Source organism: Anomalospiza imberbis, chromosome 6, assembly GCF_031753505.1.
Source record: "Anomalospiza imberbis isolate Cuckoo-Finch-1a 21T00152 chromosome 6, ASM3175350v1, whole genome shotgun sequence".
Classification (NCBI taxonomy): Eukaryota; Metazoa; Chordata; class Aves; order Passeriformes; family Viduidae; genus Anomalospiza; species Anomalospiza imberbis.
In genome coordinates, this window is record NC_089686.1 from 62,320,694 (window position 1) to 62,342,406 (window position 21,713).

At 36.6% G+C, this 21,713-nt stretch overlaps 1 protein-coding gene across 5 annotated transcripts in view; it reads left to right on the forward strand.

Annotated features, from left to right (window-relative positions):
* Nucleotides 1-21,713, forward strand: part of ANO3 (anoctamin 3) — a 133,008-nt gene that overhangs the window by 92,011 nt on the left and 19,284 nt on the right. For all 5 annotated transcript variants that reach the window (XM_068194827.1, XM_068194826.1, XM_068194829.1 and 2 more), the window contains 7 exons: nt 2,994-3,125; nt 4,405-4,511; nt 5,921-5,976; nt 8,375-8,496; nt 9,674-9,808; nt 13,960-14,056; nt 14,938-14,998. In XM_068194827.1, the coding sequence (XP_068050928.1) occupies nt 2,994-3,125; nt 4,405-4,511; nt 5,921-5,976; nt 8,375-8,496; nt 9,674-9,808; nt 13,960-14,056; nt 14,938-14,998 (710 nt within the window). The remainder of the gene's footprint in view (nt 1-2,993; nt 3,126-4,404; nt 4,512-5,920; nt 5,977-8,374; nt 8,497-9,673; nt 9,809-13,959; nt 14,057-14,937; nt 14,999-21,713) is intronic.

Consider the following 21,713-nt stretch of genomic DNA (forward strand, 5'->3'; position numbering starts at 1 on the left):
AAAATTACTTTATTAACACCTGACCTGCAGTAAGTTTGCTTTGCAAAAGGACTTTTAAAATCTTTGGGACTTCAGTCTGAACACTGAAGTGAAATTGTTGATATCATTCCATTAAACAAAGGTATGATCATTTTCTTCTTTTTTTAGTGATGATTGTGTCTATATGCTGAGTCTGTCAAGCCTAACGTGTTTCCCATTACAGTACATGGAAACACACCGTGCCCAGGTAACGTGGTGGCATATAGCTGACACTTCTGGCCAGGCTTGGGAGACACAAACACCAAGCAAACTGCTGGGTGATGATTGCTGTCAGAGCTACCTAACATCACTGGTGGAGCTGCTTAATTCTGGTATCTCATTCCATGAGTTTGATCAGATAATGCTAAGATCATCTATATACTGTATTCCTTTGCATTGCAGTCCGTTGAGTAAACGTAATCTACAAGGATTTCTGGGTGAACTTGTTCTGCAAAAAATGATTACCCAAACCAAATAAATCAGAATGGTACAACTGAGAATGGGAGTCAAGCAAAGCTGAAATTAAAAGTGTCTTCATGAAATATTAAATTGTATAGTTAAGAATGCAATGCACTTGCATTTCAGAGTGCTGTGCCTTGGTCCAAGGTGCATAGTGTTCCAGTAGCACCAGAGGAAGTGGTTTCAATAAAAGCTTACTTGAAGCTGCATCCCATAACTTTGCAGTACCATTCCACTGGGACATTTTTTCTCATTGCCTGACTTCCCCAGACCAGCTCTGTCTGCTTTTACTGTCACTAAATAGGCTAAATTGAACAGATTAAGTCAGGAGTCTGTTTAAACTGCTACTTTTAATCTAGAAAGCCACTCTGAGTAAAAATGCTAATTCTTAGACCTATGATTTAGGCAAAAATTTGTATTATAGGCAAACTCCATGAAAATTCAGTTTCTTCTTCAACAGTAAAATAACATAAGAAAAATTTCTCTCTTGGATCATTTTTATACATTTCTCAGTTGCAATATTCTGTGGTATCTAGTGCTAAAGGCACTACATTTTGTCGCAGAAGAGAAACTGCAAATATAATGTGGACACAAGTATTAATTTATTCCAATCCTGCTTTTCATGTTAAAAGAAGCAGCCATGAATTTTAAAGAAAAGCTGTCTTTTTTAACATAATATTTAACTACTTTTTTAAAGATTTTTGTATGGGAGAAATGATCAAGACTTTTCACATAGCCAATTTTAAAATACTTTCATAATAAAAAAATCTGAAATTAGATGCATTGTTTTTCTCTTCTTCCTGATGCATCTGCATGTCTTCCTCATTAAAAAAGAATTCTGGATTTTGACTAAAAAGTCAGCAAGTGTATAATGGAAAAAAGGGTTCAAGAGAGTAAAGGGGAAACTGCACTTATGTAAAGTGTACTACGAGAGCTACCACTAGAACTAATAAAGATAATCAACTCACTAACTAAGGTATTTTTAAGGAGACACTTAAAGAATCCACCTGCCTGTGAACTGTATGCTGTGTTTCAAATTCGTGAACATATTATGTTCTTTGGCTTACAGTGGTTGCTGTGGAACACAGGCGGTGTCCCTCAAGTGCACTACCAGTTACAACAGAATGTACACCAATATCTTGCAATATATAGCAAAAAGAAAATTTTGAGAGTTCTAAATGTAACTGTAAAATCCTTCTCCCACATTTGGCTGAAATTTCCGTCTGATACTGTGCGAAATAGGCGTTGACTGTTTTTGCTGATGCTGATAATAAGTACATTTTCATAAGGATTACTTTGTTGCATGAGGCTATGTTCATTCGTGTTATGAAATACTATTAACGCTATGAAATATAACTTTTTTATTTATGGGCATTGTGAAATGTGTAGCTGTGCTTCTGCTTAGCACAGGCAATGGAGTATTTACCTCAGAGAAAAGAATTTGTTGCTTAGCTTTACACTTCTTGTGGATGTAAAGTGTATATGCTCTATATATCATAGATACATATTCATTGAGTAGAATCCAAATTCCACTGAAAAAAAATACTATTTAGGGGATATTTTTCTCAAATTTAGACTTTTTCTGAATCTCTGTGCTTATTGTGTCATGATATAGCACATTTAATTAGAGATCTACTCCTTAAATCACCATTTTACATTGCAATTGAATATGGAAAGGTATAGGTGAGCAAGGAGGGCAAAGGTGAAGTGAGCATTTGATTGAAAATTAATTGCACTTGTCTAGATTTACCCGTGTACAAATGATGTCCTGAGACATCATTTAGGCAAGGTGCCAGTAGAGAAAAAAAACATTTATGTTGCCAGTATATAATGTAATTGAAGATACATCTTTGATGTTCTGTTTGTGTTTTGTAGTATCAATTTTTAAGAATCTGGAGAAAGCTATATCTAGGGAGTTTTTTTGCCTAAATACTGCATAACCATTTTGGTGCAACTTATCCTTTATTTTATTTGATATTTAGGTATACTGATTCATAAGGCAATATCAGCTCTTGGATTTTTAAGAAAATTTTAGAGGGGAAAACTTTGTTTCAATCAGAAAACTATAATCTGATCCTTAATAGTCTCAAATATACTTAAAAATTTTATGAATTTTAGTGTCCATATTGCTGGGCAAGAGAGCAGGGAGGAGTTTCACCTGCTTTATTCAGTGCAGCTAGATACATTCTTGGCTAAAGCATAAGCATCTACAGTTCTGCCAGATGAACTACCTTGGGAAATTAATTTCTCCAGACTCAATACCACAGTCCCATTTTAAGACATAATCCCACTAATTTTAGGATGAGTTTTACTCAAGTAAAATGTTCAAGATGGATTGCAAATGAATATTTTTCATTTTGCTTTTTTGACTACTTGTTTTCTTTTATTTACTTAATGTGGAAGTTTCCTGCTTTCATTTAATTTCATTTCTAGTCCATTGTCAATAAATATGCAGTGCTGGTGATAGAAATGATAAGGAATTGAGAGCATGTAAATCTGACTTCTTCTTGTCTCAGTTTGCAGAGGAATATTAGAGAGCTGAAAAGCTGGTTGCCAAGAAATCCCATGAAGCTGGATAAGGAGGCCCTGCCTGATCTGGAGGAAACAGATTGCTACACAGCCCCCTTCAGCCGTGCTCGCATCCACCAGTGAGTGCTGGGGTGGAGAGGCAGTGCCACAGACCACAAGGGCTTTCTGTTTCTCACTTCTAAGCAAGTGCCAGAGAGGTAGCTGCTAACAGATGGCCACTGGCAATACCAGTATCAGATTTGATTTTATTCTCCTAAAGTGAAAATCTGCTCTTTGTTACTTGCTATTTCATGGTCACTCAGTAAATAATCTGAAATTTGTCAGAAAGGTGACTGTTGCCATTTTAGTTTAGAAGTTTTTTGTTCCCTTACTTTACAAAATGCAAATACTTGCTCAAGTTTTCTGTGTTTATTACTTACTTTACATGGGCAAAACCTGTTGAAATTTAGAACACCAGAAGCAAGCTAAGACCAGTGATGATTTTTTTCTCTCTTATCAGATCTGCATTTAAAAAGATCTATTGCCTCTGAAAATACAAATATATATACAACAAAACTATATGTGTTCAAATCAGCATGTTGACGATACTATATTTAAAATGTGACATACTTTTTTTTCAGTACCTATAAACTTAGGTTTAAAATTCTGTTTCTTAAAGTTATTTTGTGATAACTGTTTTAGGAGAGAAAAGTTAATTTAAAGTAGAAATATGAATTAGGATAAACAGGATTTTTTCCACTCAGTAAAGAACCTAAATGGTAGTGAACTGACTTTACCCCAGAAAAACAGAGTAATTTCATTATAGTCTCAATTTTTTTTCCCCAGTAACTTACCATACTGCACTGGATCAATCCCCTGGCTTTGGTGGTTTTTTCTCAATCAGCTCAGCTGATGTAATTAATTTGTAGTAGCATCACTTCTGGCACAGCTGAGCAGGAAGAAGTTCCTGCACATCAGATTTCTCATGTCCAGAATGGAGCCATCTGGCCATAGTTGCTTTACTTAGCTCCATCCTAGGATCCTCTAAGGCAAATGGTTGTGGAGCTGCTTCCCAAGTCTCCAGTGCATGGATATATATATTTTTTTAATAGTAATTATGGTGGTTCCACTGCACAAACAACTGTCAACTCATAAGTAATTTGAATTTAAGGCCACCACTGTTACTGAAGATCTCTATTGAATTAATTATATCCAGAACAGAAATTAACTAGAGAGTAGGATATTTTTGGTTTAATATGTGATAAGGATAACTTTATTGGTCCTGCTGTAAGGGTGTATAACCTTAGATATAAGGAATGTAAACATCCAATAAATCATTGTAAAAAGAAAACACTTGAACAGCTATGTTTGAACATGTGTGCATTGTTTTGAATATTAAGATATTCATTTTTTTGATAGCTTTACGATAAACAACAAGGACAGCTTCTTCAGCAATTCCACAAGAAGTAGAATTGTGCATCATATGCTACAGAGAACTAAGTATGAAGATGGAAAATCCAAAATGGGTGAGAATGCTGTATTTTTTACTTAACCCAAAGCTATAAAATTTTTCATCCTTAATTGCCTGGAAAAATATCATTTGAATAAACTCAGTTTTTTCCTGTTCTTGAAATCTTTTCGTTCACTCAGTAACAGAGTTGAAACAATGTCCCATCATTTTCTACCTAAATATCTCCATGAAAATTTGCAGTATTTTCACTTAATTACTCATTCATTAAAATAAAATGGAGAGATTATCATAACTTTAAATTACTGAGAGCTACAGTAAGGGTTTACATATACCTCAGAAAGCTGACAGTGTTTTCAAGGACTGATCCTAGTATGTCAGCTACTATCCAACAGTTTCAGTCCAGTAGAATCAATGTGTGCTACACTTGATTTATTTGAGGTGTCTGTGTAGCTCAGAGACAGCTGATCTAGGACTAAATTCAGTTTATATCAACACTCATAACACAGTGTTAGTTTTCATAAGGTCTAACTACCCATTTTCATTTTCAATGACCAGGGAATGTGTGCATGATTTTCTATTTTTTCTGCGGGAGTTAAATTAAGGATTAAATATGCAGAGGTTTGGATGATTCCAATTACAGAAAATTGTTGCTTGAGTTTCTGAATAAAAGCAGTAGTAAGAAAACTAAGGAGAATAAGTGTTCATATCTAACACCTTTGCAGCTGCTGATGGCAAATTTCATTATAAGATTAGTTTAGTATAATATATATATTTGAAGAGACAAATCTGTATTCCACCAAACCTACCTGTTTCTTGGGGAAACCTTTGGCTACATATTTGCACTTAAAGGCTATTGAATCTTTTTGTTGTACCTATCAATGGTTGTTTATTTTTCCAATTTTCATAATGTGCTGTGCTAGTACAACAAATCTGGTTTTAGGAAGAGTCTAGGAACTGATCCAAAATGCTGTAGTCAGTCTGGCACAGAGCACTGCTCTGATAGGAAATTGTCAGCTGGCTTATATTTAAAAATACCAGGTTTTAGCTGGTAGCTAAATCACTACTTAATAGCTTTTAACCCTGCAGGGGTTTCACTGCCTCAAGGATTGTCTATCCATACCACTCTGTGTATATCAGATGACACCCATAAAGTCTGAATTGTATGCTCTGAAGAATACAGTGAATGTAACTATCTTCTCACAGTCAATCTGGTACAAACACTCAACCCTGAGAGAAAGTTTTGGTGCTGCGGCAAGTTGCTCTTTAGTTTGACAGAGCCAGAAATCTTAAAGGATCAGCAGTACCTGCTAGAGTAGTTGGTGGGGTTATTGATTGTCATCTTCAGCAGCATTCTTATCATTGAACACTAAGTTACATTCTCCAAATGTAACTTGAAAATTCACATGACTTGAAAAATGTATATGAAAAATTTATATCAGATCTAATGCTTTTTTGTTTTTTTAGGTATTAATAGGTTACTAAATAATGGTACATATGAAGCAGCATTTCCACCACATGAGGTAACCTAATTAATTTGATTTTTAGTTTCATATTTAGATTAAAGTTTCCACTAGTGGTTTGGGATCTTACTTTAATTCTGTCTTGCAAACTTTTAATTTCATATTGTAATTTGTTGATGCTTCTTTTATTTATAGTTTTTACTTTAATATTGGCTTTTAAAATTTTCCATATTTGGATAATTTGGATATTATAATAACATCCTGGAACGTCCCTGGTTGGACTAGGGTATTATAATTATTTTCTGATTTTTATGAACTGGACATTGCCTGTTGAACTCTTAAGGAGAGTATCAGTTGTTCCAAATTGTTCCAGTTAGTTATATTAAATTATTTCTGCTTGTCACTTAAAAAAGCATTTGTTTTTCTAATAGCTTGGCCACTTGATCGCAGTTGGCGAGATTACCTAATTATTTCCTGTCTAGTATTTTCAGAATAGTTCTGGATAATTTCTACTTGACAATACTTTTTCCAGTAGTTTAAAAGTCTACTAAAGACTGTAAACCCACAAAATGAACTAAAAACCTGTGTTTGACTTAAGAGGGTTTTCAGAAAATCTTCTAATGTAGAAAAGAAGAAGCAAGCCACACATCTTCAGTCGTTGTAATGCTCTCAGGAACATGGTAATTCCAGCTCTGAACTCTGGGTGTTTCAGCTGAATATTGTGACTGGGTTTTGTGTTTCAAAGGCTTTACAAATGGCTGAGAGTAATTTTTAAATTATTAAGTACTTTAGTTTTAATAATTAATTACGAGGAATGCAGAGATGGCGTATTTTAGATAAATAATGTAACATCATTGTTAATGCTTCAGCTGTGCATTACTGACTTCAGGGAAAAGCTGGCTGTACTACCATAGAAGCCTGTGAAGCTTTCTCTGGCATCAAAGCCATGCTGTCATGTCCATTTTATATGTTCCTTTGTTATGACATAAGCTACTGTTTCCACATCTCAGTTAAAATTAGTGATATCATCGTTTTAAGCCACTCTTACCTTAATTACTCCTTGACTGATGCTAAGGACTGGTGGTGGAGCACTCCATTTTTTTTTTCTTTCCCACATGAACAAATAGGAGTGAAAATTCAATTCCAGTGGGAATGCTGAGACTTCAGCTCTTTTATATGAAGAGTTCTTCAACTCTGTTATCATGGATAGCAGTGCAGAAAGAAGCAGGAAAAATATATTAAAGCATGTAATACTGGGTAATGCTTTGCAGTCATTTATCCAGCCTGCTGTGAGAATAAGTTGATGTTCTCTTTCTGGGTGTTCCTAGATGCTGCAAAGGTCACACTCAGTGTTGACATCTTTGGTATGCTGCTTTGATGACTGTCAGGAGAAAGGAGTAGACTTGGACTCTTTGCAATGTTTAGCTTTGGTTTTAACTCATTCTTAAGTCAGAGAATCAGTAGATTGCAATAAATTGATGGTGTTCTTTGAACTGTGAGGAGTGCTCAAGATTTCAAATACCTGATAAAAATCTAAATGGCTTAGTTACCTGCATCTGCCAGGGTCAAGAATCTGTCTGATCACTAACTGAGGTAGGCGCTGGAGACCGGAGACCTCTGCTCTCTTCACAAGAAATTACTTGGCTCGCTTGCAGTCAATTGATGAAATATTTTCTTTACCATAGCTGAGTGATGGAAGTTTTCTGGGGAAAAAGTTCAGCTGAAGGATATGTCCTGCTTCAGAATTGGAGCAAAATTACAAATGCAAGAGATTCTGCTCAAGATTATTCTAGCAAATGTGTGTGATGCCTTTTGACTGCCAAGCATGAGGCTATTCTTTTAGTCTCTTAGGTGGTCTGTAAATGTCAGACACGGCTTGGAAGGACTCCTTTTGGATCAGACTGATTCTGTTTTGCTCTTAATGCCTCGAGAGTCCTATGTAGCTTCAGAATAATGCCATTTCTGTTTTCTTCATCTTAGAAAGTATGTACCACAGAAAGAATATATTTTTGTATACCTTCAACAATAGAGAAAGAAAGTGATAGAAAATGTCTAGAAGAGAGCTGGCATGCTAGAAATTTCTAAAATTCTGTAGAAGAAATAAAAACCTACCACAATCATGTCTTGAAAAATTTAAATAGGCAAAAGCATACAAATAGGCATCTATTAGTGATATAAAAACAGAGCTGACTACTTATTTAAAGTCTTGTATTAATATGTTTCAGTCATTAATTATTAGAGAAACTGGCCATTTCAGAAGTGTGTGTAACCCTGCCTCTTATGTCAGGCTTACATTAGCTCCTGATGACATGTTCCAGATGTGCCCAGAATAAGAGACCTATTTATTAAATATAAAGAACATTTCTATTATAATTATAATCAAAAATACGTAAAAAACCTTCTTCATTTTCCGTAGTGCCTGGTAATGTACTTACATTTCTTTCTGTTTTTTTTTCAGGGAAGCCACAAGAGCAGGCATCCCATCAAAACACATGGAGCACAGAATCACAGACACCTCTTGTATGAGCGCTGGGCACGATGGGGAATGTGGTACAAATACCAACCTCTTGATTTAATCAGGTATTAGTACTTTGAAGATTTCTTCTGGTACAGAAAGCCTGGCAACAGTCTGCTAACTGTATTCATAAATTCCTCATGCTTTCCTTATAGCATTTAAATATTCCCTATTATTGGATAAGGCTGGAGTTCTCTAAGTTGCTTATTTTGGGTGGTCTTTTGTAGGTTAATTTCAAATGAGTCTGCTTAAAGAACATGTAGTTCCAGCTGCTCAGGAATTTTCAGTGTGAAACTTAAAATACAAACCCATAATGTGGTCTGCTGATCAGAGACACTTGTCCCTTGTGAGAGCACCTTTGAAAGCAGACTCTTATCCACATGGACAGTCAGAGTTACCAGATGCAGAAGACTTAAAATGCAACCCGATTTTAACCTTTCCATGTGGGTTTAAATAACTCTTATTTATATGTCTTAGACTTAGTGTCTAAAATGTAAAATAGAGAAATACATATCATTTAAGTTAAATAATGGTGATGTTTGGGTTTCACAGTTTCCTCCTCTGACAATGAATACCAGTAATTCATTCTCCTTGCTGTATGTTTCTATTCCTGATCTGAGTCATAGCCGATTAGTGGTGGAGCTAAGCATGTGCCATGGGACAATTTTATGCTGTATTGTCCTTGATTGACTTTCTGGTCACTGCTATTTCATCTGTTCTAGCAATTGATACCCAAGTTTTGAAGAATTAAAGTTCAGTCTTCGGTTTGTGTTTTCAGAGCATTGTTTTCACTAATAATAGTTGGAAATATGTCACATTATCTATGTATGATTGTCTATCATAAATGTTTTTTAAATGGAATACTTATGTCATACTAACTTAGTTTATCCCTTTCCAGATTTTTTGTGTCTGTGTACATCCATCCGTCTGTCTTGTCTGTCTGTCTATCCTGCATTTAATAATGTTGCTACCAGTCCATCTACTTAGTCATTGCAAGGACATGAAAATTACAGAAGCACTACGGTTACATCCGTGTTCTCATAAATCTGCAATTAGCGTCACTAAAATATTATGCTAGCCTGGAAAAAAAAAAAAAAACCTGTTTGGTAAAGTGACAGTTTTGCCATAAACTTGTAATGGTAGTTCCTTGTTAGAATTCTTCTACTACTGTGGCAGTAGAGAGAGATAGAGGTCACCATAAAATTTTGTTTTAAGCAATATATGTGTTTCCTTTTCATGTAGGCGATACTTTGGTGAAAAAATTGGACTGTATTTTGCCTGGCTGGGATGGTATACTGGAATGCTTATTCCTGCTGCCCTGGTTGGGCTCTTTGTTTTCCTCTATGGATTATTTACAATGGATTCCAGCCAAGTAAGGTAAAATTCTATTTAATAATATGTAATAGCCTATTGTTAATTAAGAACAGCTTGGCACAACTTAGATTGCTGTACTTTTAAATGTTGTGCAGATATGGTAATAATGTAAGAATAACCAAAATAGAATATTGGGTCTTTGAGTCAAGTATTTACGCTTTGTACATTTGTTTTGCATCAAGCCACATGTGTACTGCTGGCAGTGGCCATTCTTATCACTCCATTGCAGTGGTTCCCACTAAGAAGAAACAGGCCTGTCTGTAAGGACCAGCGCTCATGTTGCAGATACAGCAGTAGTTGTTGAACTAATTAAGGCTAATGGGTGAAAAAACAGCCATATTCCCTCATTACCTCCATCTTGCTATAACTTCCAGAGTGTAGCAAAGTTACTAAACTTCATATTTTGCCTATGTCTTTTTTTCCTTCTTCATTAATAGTGGCAAACTTGGACTCTAATAAAATTCTTATCTGTGCTAATGTAACTTGCAGCCAGGAGACTCAGCTTCAGGGAGATTGCAACCACGTAAAATGAACCAAGTTTTCAAGTTTCCCACTTTTGTGATTTTGCTCTGGGAAGGGTTTATGTCAATTTAGATGTTGTGATGAGCGTGCTCAGGTGCTGACAGTACTGCTGGGAACTCTCTGAGGATCCACTGTGTACTGCAAAGTATTTCATTAGCTGTTATCAGACAGTATCAGTATCTGGTCTTACAATTGCAGCTGTTGCTCCAAGCAGTTTGGGTGCTTAGGCTGTATGTATACTTGGAGTCAGATTTCATAGAAAATGTTGTTTCTCTGGCTTTGAGCAAGACTATGGTCAAGTTTTATCTAAGGAGTTTTCTTCAACTTCTATTTCACAGTGACTTATAATCTACAGTGCTGTAATTAACACGTTTTTTAAAGCTTGCTTTGTACAGCAAACTCCTGAGAAACTGTAAGAATTCAAACCACATTAAATACAGTTAAATGCAATAAACAGCCAGGAAATGATGCTATTTTTAAGATACTGTATTAGGATTGTTTTTCATCATGAATGTCTTCAAAATGCAGTGGATCTAAAGTCGAAGATCAGCCTGTTCTTAGAGCACAGGGAGCGCAGCTGTTGAACTGTCAGTCTTGTGTTTGTCACATGTACAAGGGCACAGCTCCAGCAAAGGGGGAGCAAGGGGCCGTAATCTACTATTATCAAGGTATAGCTTAGTATTTCTTCCTTGTGGAAGAGAAGTGTGTCATTGGCAACTCCCCGAGAGAAAGAACAAAATTTCTAATAATTTCATTATTTCAAACTGTAAGCTATTATGTGCTTTTAGATCACAGAATCATAGAATATCCTGGGTTTGAAGGGATTCACAAGGATCATTGAAGTTCAACTCCTGGGCCCGCACAGGACAGCCCCAAGAATCCCACCATGTGCCTGAGATCATTGTCCAAATTCTTTTTGAGCTCTGTCAATCTTGGTACTGTGACCACTTTCTTGGGGGATCTGTTCCAGTTCCCAGCTGCCCTGTGATTGAGAAAGCTTTTTCTAACCTAAACCTCCTCTGACACAGCTTCATGCGTTCCCTCTGGTCATGTCACTGGTCACCAGGAAGGAGAGGAAGCTGTTGGATTGCTGTGAGATCCCCCCTCAGTCTCCTATTCGCCAGGCCGAACAAGCCAAGTGATTTAAGCTGCTCCTCATGTGGCTTCCCCTCTAGGCCCTTCGCCATCTTTGTGGCCCTCTTTTGGAGACTCTCTAGGAGCTTTATATCTTTCTTATATTGTGGCTCCCAAAACTGCACACCATATTCGAGGTGAGGCTGCACCAGCACAGACTAGGACAGGACAATCACCTCCTGTGTGTCATGTGCTTCTCGCAGGAAGACTTGCAGGTACGACTCCTTTTAACAGAAAAATGCAGTTTTCTTCCTTGCTGAAGGTTGCAGGGTCTTGTAAATGAGCACAGAGGTAGGCTAGCTTTTGAGGGTTTCTGTCCTCAGTTTTTTTCCCTTGGCTGCTGTTTAGTACCTGCAGACAAAACACAGACAAAGCACATTGGACTTTGTCCCTGTGGGGCTGGTTGTATTGGGTCTCATCCTGAGGCACCTCAGGGTTGTGCTGAGCTACACAGTTCCAGCATGCCTCTGGGCTCTGTGCCAGAAACAAGAGTCTGAAAGTTAGGTAAACCCCTATATAAGCAAGCCCTATATGCGTAAAAGGGAAGGTGAATATTCATATATTTATTATAGCTATCATTAGCCAGCATTCATTTCAAAATAGTGCCAGAGGATGGGTTATTGCAGAAGTCCTAACCACGTGCTGTGTGGCAGCCCCACATCTGTAATCTGGATGTGTTAATCCTGTGAAGAAGGTGCTACCTGCCTTTGATTGTGTGAATCTGTGCAATCCCTCTGGTCAGTCGTGCCACAACACTGTCCAGTGCATTGCTACAACTGTGTAAGAACAGCTGTGAAATGTGAAACTCAAGTTGATTATGCCTGGCCTGAAAAAATATATGTAGATGTTTTCTGTATCACCTTGTGTACTCAGGCAATTCTAAAGGCCACTGATAACAGATACTACTCCTTGCCATATTTTTTTTACTAGGCCTGGACAGTGTTAGTAAGGATTAGACAGAAACTTCATACCTAGAGCAGACAGGAGTCATCCATTAGCAGGTAGATGGACTGCATACCTATTCTTATTCTTGCTGTAGTCTGGGACTGAGAGATTATTTATCTGGTGTTTCTGCATTCTTTTAGAGAAAATTCTAGAAAAGCATCTCTAAGAGTTTTTAAATCTATCATTTGATTTTAAGCACTGCAGCTACCACCATACACAAATGTAGTGTTCAGCAGCGATCTGGAAGAAACAGAATTGGGTATGTGACTTGAAAAATATAAACACAGGAAACCCAGTGGAAACTAGAAATTGAAACACAATGTTAGGGCATTATGGCAATGTCAGAACTGGCATGTTGCCCCAGATTCAATAATATCTGCTGAACACTGTTTCATGTGAAACAGGTTTATTACACCTGTTATGAGGAATCCATGCCTGATAGGAAGTGTTGATTTAAGTATGATAAATTGCATCAAAAAGCTCTATTTTTTATCTCTCTTTTGTACTACAAAATCTGAATTTAACAAATTATCAAATCAGTTTTGCAGAAGGATACTTTCCTCAGTGATGTGCTTTCACCTCTCAGGTGCAGGAAGCTGCCATCAGCCCATCTCTAGTGGCTGCAAGGCAGGAAACGATCATTTTCTTTTTTTTTCCAGATACCCAGCACAATTTCAGTAGAGAAGTAATAAGCAAATACAGGAGTATGTACTGCCATAGAACCAAACAGTGCTTATCGTGCCACCCATAGGTTTTGTGCAGCAGTAATTTGAGGGTGATGCAGAATGATGTCACATCTAAGAGTTAGTTTGTCTTGTTTTTGACTTGTCCAAGTACCTGCCTGTGCTCTATGCTCAGGGTCTGCTAGCAGTTGGCTCTTTATATATATATAAAAACATTATATAAATATGTGCTACATGTGAAATACATATATGTATATACATATCAGCCTATGTCAGAAACCCATCTCAGCTTAGCACAGTCTCTGCCCACTGTGTAAAAAAAGATTCTCTGCAGTTCATCTCTGGCTGCCACAGGCAAGCTGGAAATGGAAAAGGAGGAAGGGTACCACCAAAAGGCAGCAATTATCCCCCTCTCCTACTGACTTTTGCCACTTGTCATAGTGTCTCTCTTCTTTGCAAAATTACATACAAATGATGTTATTTGGTTTAAATCAATGCGGATATACTAGTGTTGTCTGTTCTCTGAACATTTGGTATCTTATAGTAATTTAGGAAAATAGTCTGTATTTGAAGGGTAGTGAGCAAATTTTTTAGTTTTCTGTTTGTGATATTTGGGAGAGAATTGGCTAGTGTGAGAAGTATAACATGATGCCCAGAAATGTTGTGTAACTCTATGGCCCACAGTGTTCAGGTTCCCGATTTGGGATTAGGCTTTCCAAGCCAAATACTCACTTTTAATTTATTTTATTTGCCCAGTTTTGTGGTGCACGCACTGTTGACAAACAGAGAATATAAATGGCATAACCTCAGAAAATCTTGTGAATGCTGGAAGTGTTTTTATAACCTTTACCTTCCTATCTCATACTAAAGCAAAGAGATCTGCGAGGCAAATGAAACCATTATGTGCCCTATGTGTGAACGCAATTGCACACTACAAAAACTCAATGAGAGCTGCATATATGCCAAGGTAATTATTGTATTATTGCTATCAAGATAATTGTGATTGTATAATGAATGGCTGCCCTTCTTTCAACCAAGTTTCCTGAGAAACATGTTGTTTCTCTACAGATGTTGTTTTCAGCCTTTGTAATACATCTTTCTAATAGGGGAATGCTCTGAAATTATCTGGGTTTTTTCTAAAATTCCTTTCTGTGAGCCTTTCCTTATTAATAAACTCTTATTATTTTCATCCTCTGTGAGGATTAATTCCTCTGTGAGGACTTCATAATAAAACTTTCTGTAAGGTTTTTCCTACTTTCCTCTGTAACTCTCTTATTACTCTGTTTCCTTTGCTTACTTTGTATTTGAATTTTTGCTTCTGCTTTGCTCTGTCAAACTAATGCAAAGATTTTATACAATTAAATATTTTGCTACAAGAAGCTATTCTTCAAATTTAAATAATCACACCAGAAATTGCAAAATACCTAGGTAGAAGAAGAAAATAGAATTAAGAGAAAGTAAGTATGTAGAGGGAGAAAAGTGAAGAGGTTTTTTAGCCCATAAAAACCTTAAAATAGAAATGGTTGAGATTAAGTTTGACCTACCATATGACAAGAATTCTGGATGAAATTTTAACCTGTCTGGACATGGACAAAACAGCTCAATGTCTGTGAAACAAAATGACTAGTGATGCATGAAGTGATATTCTGGAACAGCAGATTTCAAATTATGCTGGAAGTCAGAGTGTGACATTGACAAACCTTGGTAGAAGAAACATGCTGGTAGGACTGCATATGAGAATGCTTAACTTTTGGTTTCTGACACCAGTTATGTACTCTGGGATTATTTGGGGCAAAAGATGAGGTGGCAGTATTATTTTTTCCTGAATGTATTCATTTTTTTATTCAGGTTACACATTTGTTTGATAATGGAGGGACTGTCTTCTTTGCAATTTTCATGGCAATTTGGGGTAAGTACATTTTTACTTGGTTGTTTTTTTATTTTTAGTTCACCTGACCCTTTTATATGATTACTTGACAAAGGAGATTATAGCTCTTGATAAAAGTTAAAGGATTATGATTTTGCCACACAAACAAATTTTTTTCATTTTCATTAACCTAAATTTCTATGCTAGTAATTGGTAACACCTTTTATGTAAATATATGTATGTGACAGCTAATGTAATTATTTTCTTTAGGGTCCTAAATGTCTTTAAGCCTGAATCTTTTATTATTTAGGCCGAAGTCCTTTTAGAGGAGAACATGTAGGTTGTGTTACTGATCTTGAGCCAATATCAAAATCACATCTTGTAGAGGATTCTTATAGAATAGATGAGGATGGTTTTATGGGAGCTAATTAGAGGGAAGTATTGGAAAGTTCTGAGGTTAAATGCTTACTGCATTTAAGGTATTTCCGTTGCAATTCTAAGTCTGAATCTCTCGTTGTGTTTACACTGTCATTGCACACATCGTGTTGTGCAGCTCAAAGCCAAACAGGGGGATGTCCACAGAGGACACTGTTGAGCAGGAGTTACCAAAAACAGTCCTGCCTCTTGTAGAAGGTCAGTGTAATAGTGCCATAAAAGACAGATTTAATGGGCCGAGCATTAAATCCTCACTAGCATTAGCTTTCACTGCAGCTAATAGGATTTTGCTGCTGGGAAATAGGGAGGAAGAACAGAACCAAAGATAATTGATTCTACCAATGAACATGTTTGTCTGTGTAAACACTGAGAAAATAACACTAGTTCACATACACAGAGCTGTCTGCATTCAAGCCAGAGTTTCACAGTTTTGAATGAAATGGTACACAACAGCTTTATTGCTGTAATGTGTATGAATAAGTATTAATGACTTTAACTTCAAGTGAAGTATGAACAAATGGCACAAATTTTGGAGGCTGGCATGATAAAAGCAAGTAACAATATGCAGTCAACAGCAAAGCATCAAATAGTTGCATGGACAACAGAAGCACTACCCCATACATGCAAAAATTATGATTGGATTGTCAAAAATTAACATGGTATAACTAAAGGGCACACTTTGATTACTTTCCTCATTGATATTTCTTCATTTACTGTTAATCTTGCTATTACTGTCTTCCAAATATTAATTATGCTTTCAAAAATCCCTAAAATACAATGCATTTAATTATATAGTTATCAGTGCAGACAGCACAGGTGGCTTCTTAGCATCTCTTCATCTCCAAGGTCTCCTTCAAGAGAGCTCTTTCCATTTTCATCTGAGGCCAAGATTCAAGTGTAAGGAGGAACTGGCTTGTATGACACTGCTTTACCACAGGAAAGATGGCATTATATGGGCTAGGGAGGGTGAAAGCTGAGCATTATATTTTTCTTTTTTTTCTATATTTCAAGAATCAGAGTGATAGTCTCATGTAATATAGGTGAATCTGTCTCAGATTTTCAGTCTGCTACCAAGCATGCTGGATACTATGTTAGAAATCAGGTTCTGGTATTGATGGGACATACACTTTTTTTATTACTGACCTCAAAAAAAAAAAAAGGCAAGATTGCCTATATGGACTGAAATCTTTAATATTTTAACTAAATACCTGTTTTGCCCATATTCAGTATGACTGACATAGTTTCTCTCTGGGGTGTATATCCATGTAATTTACTCACATACTGAATAAAATGTCATTGCAACATTCACAGACAGTGAGATAATTCCATTCCATCAGTGTCATCCACAGTCTCCACACTAATTAAAGCGTTTTAGCAGAGCATAATAACAAGGACATATCCCACATGGGTAGTGTTCTCTGCATTTTATTTTATTTATTCTATCCCTTTACAATTCTTCCTTTTACATATTCTCTCTTTCTATTTAGACACGCCTTGTAATTGCAAACAGATAAGCTGTGCAATTATTTGCATTATAGTGCCATAATTTTACTCTTTAGCTGGACAGAACTGGACCATGCTTTTTAGAATACCTATATATGCATCAGAGATAATGCCTTTCCTCTCTTGTTAAGTATTTCTTCTATCTAATCTGTACTGACACACTTTAAATAATTTCTGCAGATCTAGCCTGCAATTCAAACAACAGATCAGTTTGACAGAGGAATAGAAGCTTGTCATCTTTTTTCCCATTGATAGTGATACTAAATTGCTGTCATGTAGTCAAAGGTTAGATGTAGCTCATTTTACTCAGTAATTCCATTTTCCCCAGCAAACTTCAAGTAATCCAAATTAAATAATCCAATTAAACCTAATCCATCTTGGCATATTCACTGAAGAAGGTAGAAATGTAAATTATGGAAAATAATGACCTGAGTCATTTATCAGATAGAAATTATATTAGGATAGTTTCACTTCAAAGTAGTGAAGTTGAGGATGTTTTTTTATTGATACTAAAATATCATTGTAGTCCTAGACAAATTTTTCTTTGTTACATTGTTGACCAAAGCTACACAAAGCAGAATCTTACCTGGGTGCTATTTTTCTATATTGTTTCTAAAAAGCAAGTATAAAATCCTTCCATGAAAAGCAGAGGTTGATCATTTAATTACAAAGTAGAAGAGTGGTGCTCTGCTGCTGAGCCCTGCCTGTTGTATATTGGTGTATCTTATGATTTTTCCTTACTTTACAAGACATTGTTTGAACAGCAATGGCTGTAAGGTAACAACAGCCCAGTTGTTTTGGAAAAAATGAAAAGGGTATAGATAACAGGCAAGAATGTAATGTGAAGCAAGCATTGCAATGAAGGGTGGGATAGTGTGATGTCAGCCATTGGAATGCCATCAGATGGGCACCCTGCATTGTCTTCCTATGTCTTGTCTGCTCTGAGACACCTCTGACTCTTATCATATGGTTCAAGAGAGTTGTCTTAGTGAAGAACTGAAGCAATAACACAATTTTTCTTTTTATATGTGACTTGAAAGATTTGAATCTCTTGATTTAATTCAGCAGTCCCTCACACATAAGTCCAGTTAATTGCTTTCTGACATACGGGAGAGCAAATATCAGGGCCCTGATTCATGATTTTCTGAAGATAACTCATGTCCTTCTAGCAACATCCATTCCGCATGGGTGGTCAACTTTCAAAGCTGATTCCTAATCTGATGCTCTGGCAGCTTTCAGCTCTTTCTTTTAAGCTGGAAAGAGCATATTGCTGAAATTTATTTTGATTTTATTTTCTGTGAGAAAAAAGGTGTGTTTGGCTTCTCAGTATTTGTTTAAACATTTAAAAATAAGGTCCAGGAACATGATATAGATGTTTGGACTATGATTGCACTTCAATACACGTTTTTATATACTCATAGAGAAGACAAAAGCAGTCATTTTTTTGAACCTCTTAAAAGTATTTTAACTTCTGAAAACAGATGTAGGTAGCTTCATCCTTAATTTTGTAATTGACTTTGGATAACTAAAGGGTCTAGCTTTTTTTTTCAGTTAATAAGGTTTGGGAGAGCTTTTGAGCTATAGTTTTAAACTTGCCCACAATCCTTTGAACAGGTTTGGTGATACTGGGTATGAATTTCCTGATATTTCAGAGGTAAAAAAATAATGTGTAAGGAGGAGATACAGAGTTAAGAGGCATATTGGTTAAGCTAAAATTTAAAAACAATAAATTAATGTCAGTTGAAAGCTAATTTGGCAGGAGTCAATGATATCCTAATAATTCAGTAAGACAAGACTATTTAAGCAGCCCTGTGCAGGAATTAGAAATGTTCTTATGCAAAACACTTGTATTGTTCCTTACCTGGGTCACTCCTTGTGTCATCGTAGAGCCATCTGTGGGAAAATGACTCAGGCCTCTTCGTAGCACCTATAAAATATCCAGCCAGGCCAATTAATACAGATCCTAAAATGGCTCCTACAAAGATGCCAGCTATTACTTCTTCTTTGTTGTTTTTGTCTGGGAGAAAAAGAAACAAAGATGAAACAGTTGAATGGTTATAATAAATCTATAAAACCAGTGAGTGAGACTTTTCAGCAAGGATCTGAAACACTTTGCAAGCTATGAGTAAACCAGCCTTCCTGCAGAAACTTTTTCTGCCTTTGTAACTGAAAACAGACATCTCCATCTTTGAGGTTTGGGGAATAACCAAGGTTCAGGAAAAATAAAAAGGCAGCTAAATGAGTTTTTAGTCAAATAAAGAGGTTTAATTACTGTATCAACCACTATTTTTTAATTGAATAAATAAACAGTAATCATTCTTTGAATGCAATTATTTGTAAGCATTTAAGCCAGCAGTTAAAATTGCAGCCTCTGAATTTCAGTTTTTGTGTATGCAAAGCTAAAAATTCAGTAATGGTAATTGAACATGCATCTGTTCAATTACCAGAATAAATGCATTTCTTCAAGATTTTCCCTCCAGTTTCATGAAACCTTTCTTCAGGGTATTCGGTTTTTCTTGGAAGTGAACTTGCTCTCCAACTCTCTTTCCTTTTCAGTTGATGTTATCTAAAAATCAGGTGCCTTGTAATTATTAGCTACGTATTAACTATGATGGGAAACATGAAAGTCTGATAGTCCTTCAGTTCTTAGTACAAACTGTACTTTCAGTCCTGTGTTAAAAGCTTGAAAGCTAATTAATGCAAAAAATCACTGTGCCTTCTAATCTTTTCTGTTCCAGAAGACCTGATTCAGAATAACAGGATAGAAAAGTGCAATGACAGTTTTATGTTCCATTGTTTTCCCACGCATACTTAACTTGGTAATTAAATGCACAATGAGTAATTCCTTTGGAAGTGGTTTGGAAGTGTTTATAAGAAGTCATCTTTGGTTACAAAAATTTCTGAACTTTAGTAAGTTGATGTGCTATATATTTTAAATCTATATTCTACACATCTGCATTGAAGGTCCATTCCAGTGAAAATAGGCAATGCCTGTCACTAGGTTCTCCCACTCTGGGAAGTGTTAAATAATTAATTAAAGAGTAAATAATTTGAAAAATACATGTGTTACCTTGGGTGAGCTTTAGTTTTAGTTTGTACTAGGTCACTTGTAAGTTCACATGTCTCATAAAGCCTCCAGTTCAATTTAACAAAAGGTTTTATTTCAGCATTATAATTTTATTAAACCACTTGGATTTTAGTTAGATCCTTACCTGCATTGGCATCTTTTGGTGGTGCAATAGAAGGGTTGCTGGAATCATGATTTAGCTTTGTTGTCTGCTGAATGGGGTTGAAACTTGGGGTAGGACTGTCCTGCTTCACCATGAGTGATGTCAGAATGACACCGATGGGGAGCAACGTGGTGGGTTTGATTGCAGAGTTACTACTGGGAGCACTAAAGCCCCAAGGGTAGTATAGATGACTGTGGAATGACTTGGTGTCACTGTGGAAGGAGATGCAGCTGCGGCACATTTGGTCACTTCAGAAAAGTCACCTGTTATTCTGAATGTCGCTAAAGACATTGAGCTTCTGGGGATGTTTGTGGCTGAGTTATTTATTCCATTTTGTTGACACATTTGAAGAGAAGGTGGTGCCATCAGAGGACCTCAGGGATATTCTTGTTGCCCCACTGATCATTTCTGTTCTTTGCATTACATTCTCTTTGACACTGGCACCTGCTGGTGCAGTAGAAGGACTTGTGGTAGTCATATGCAGAACAAATCTCTGTGCTGTTAGTTGCACTGGAGACTGATGGTTTTTTGTAATTGAACTATTTCTTTTACTGGTTTCTTTTACTTCTCCAGCCTCAGTATTGCTTCTGTTCCATTGTAGTCTTGCAAGCAGAAAAATGAGAGTCATTACACAGGAGGGTTGCATAGTGTTGAGTTCAAAGTTTATTTTATACAGAACCTGCAAGAAATTCACTTTTGTTTTTGATGTTATTTAACCAAACCAAGTTACTTATTGAAGACCCAAATAAGTTGGTAAAGGAAGTTAGCGTTATACAATAGAAATCTCACTAATTTACCACGTGTTGATGCTGGAAACCCAAGTGTTAATGACATAAGGATTGCCTAAAATAATATTGCTGATCAACAAAATTGATCTCATCTTGATCAATATCAATTGCAATATTTATCTCAGTGTGCTGATGGAGATGTTGTAGGATAGCTCACGTGACTGGAATGTTGCCACGGAGGATTACACACTGTTTAGGATAGACAGACCAGGAAAGGACATGGTGTCAGAGTTGTCCTGTGTGAGACAAGACTTGGAATGTATTCATCTCTGACTTGGGGTAGATGGAGGAGTAAGTCGAGAACTTATGGGTCAGGATAAAGGGGGTAACTCATAAGGGTGACACCGTTGTGGGTGTTTGCTACAGGCCAGCTGATCAGGAGAAAAAAGTAGATGAGGTCTTCTGTAGACAGCTTGAAGCAGCCTCACAGTCAGAGCACTGGTTCTTGTGAGGTACTTTAACTACCTTGACATCTGCTGGAGAAGCAGCACAGCGAAGCACAAACAGTCCAGAAGGTTCCTGGAAAGCAGGTAGTAGAGGATTCCCCAAGAAGTGGCATGTTGCTTGACCTCATACTTAACAAACAGGGAAGTCTTGTTGGAAATGTGAAGGTTGGGAGCAGCCTTGGCTGCAGGGATCATGTGATTGTGAAGTTCAGTACTGGATAAAGAGGAAGCAAGGCAGCAAGTAAAATTACAACCATGATATTCAGGTGACCTACAATTAGCCTCTTTAGGGATCTCTTGGAAAAATCCCATGAGAATAGTCCCTGCAGGGAAGAGAGGTCTAAGAGAGCTGGTT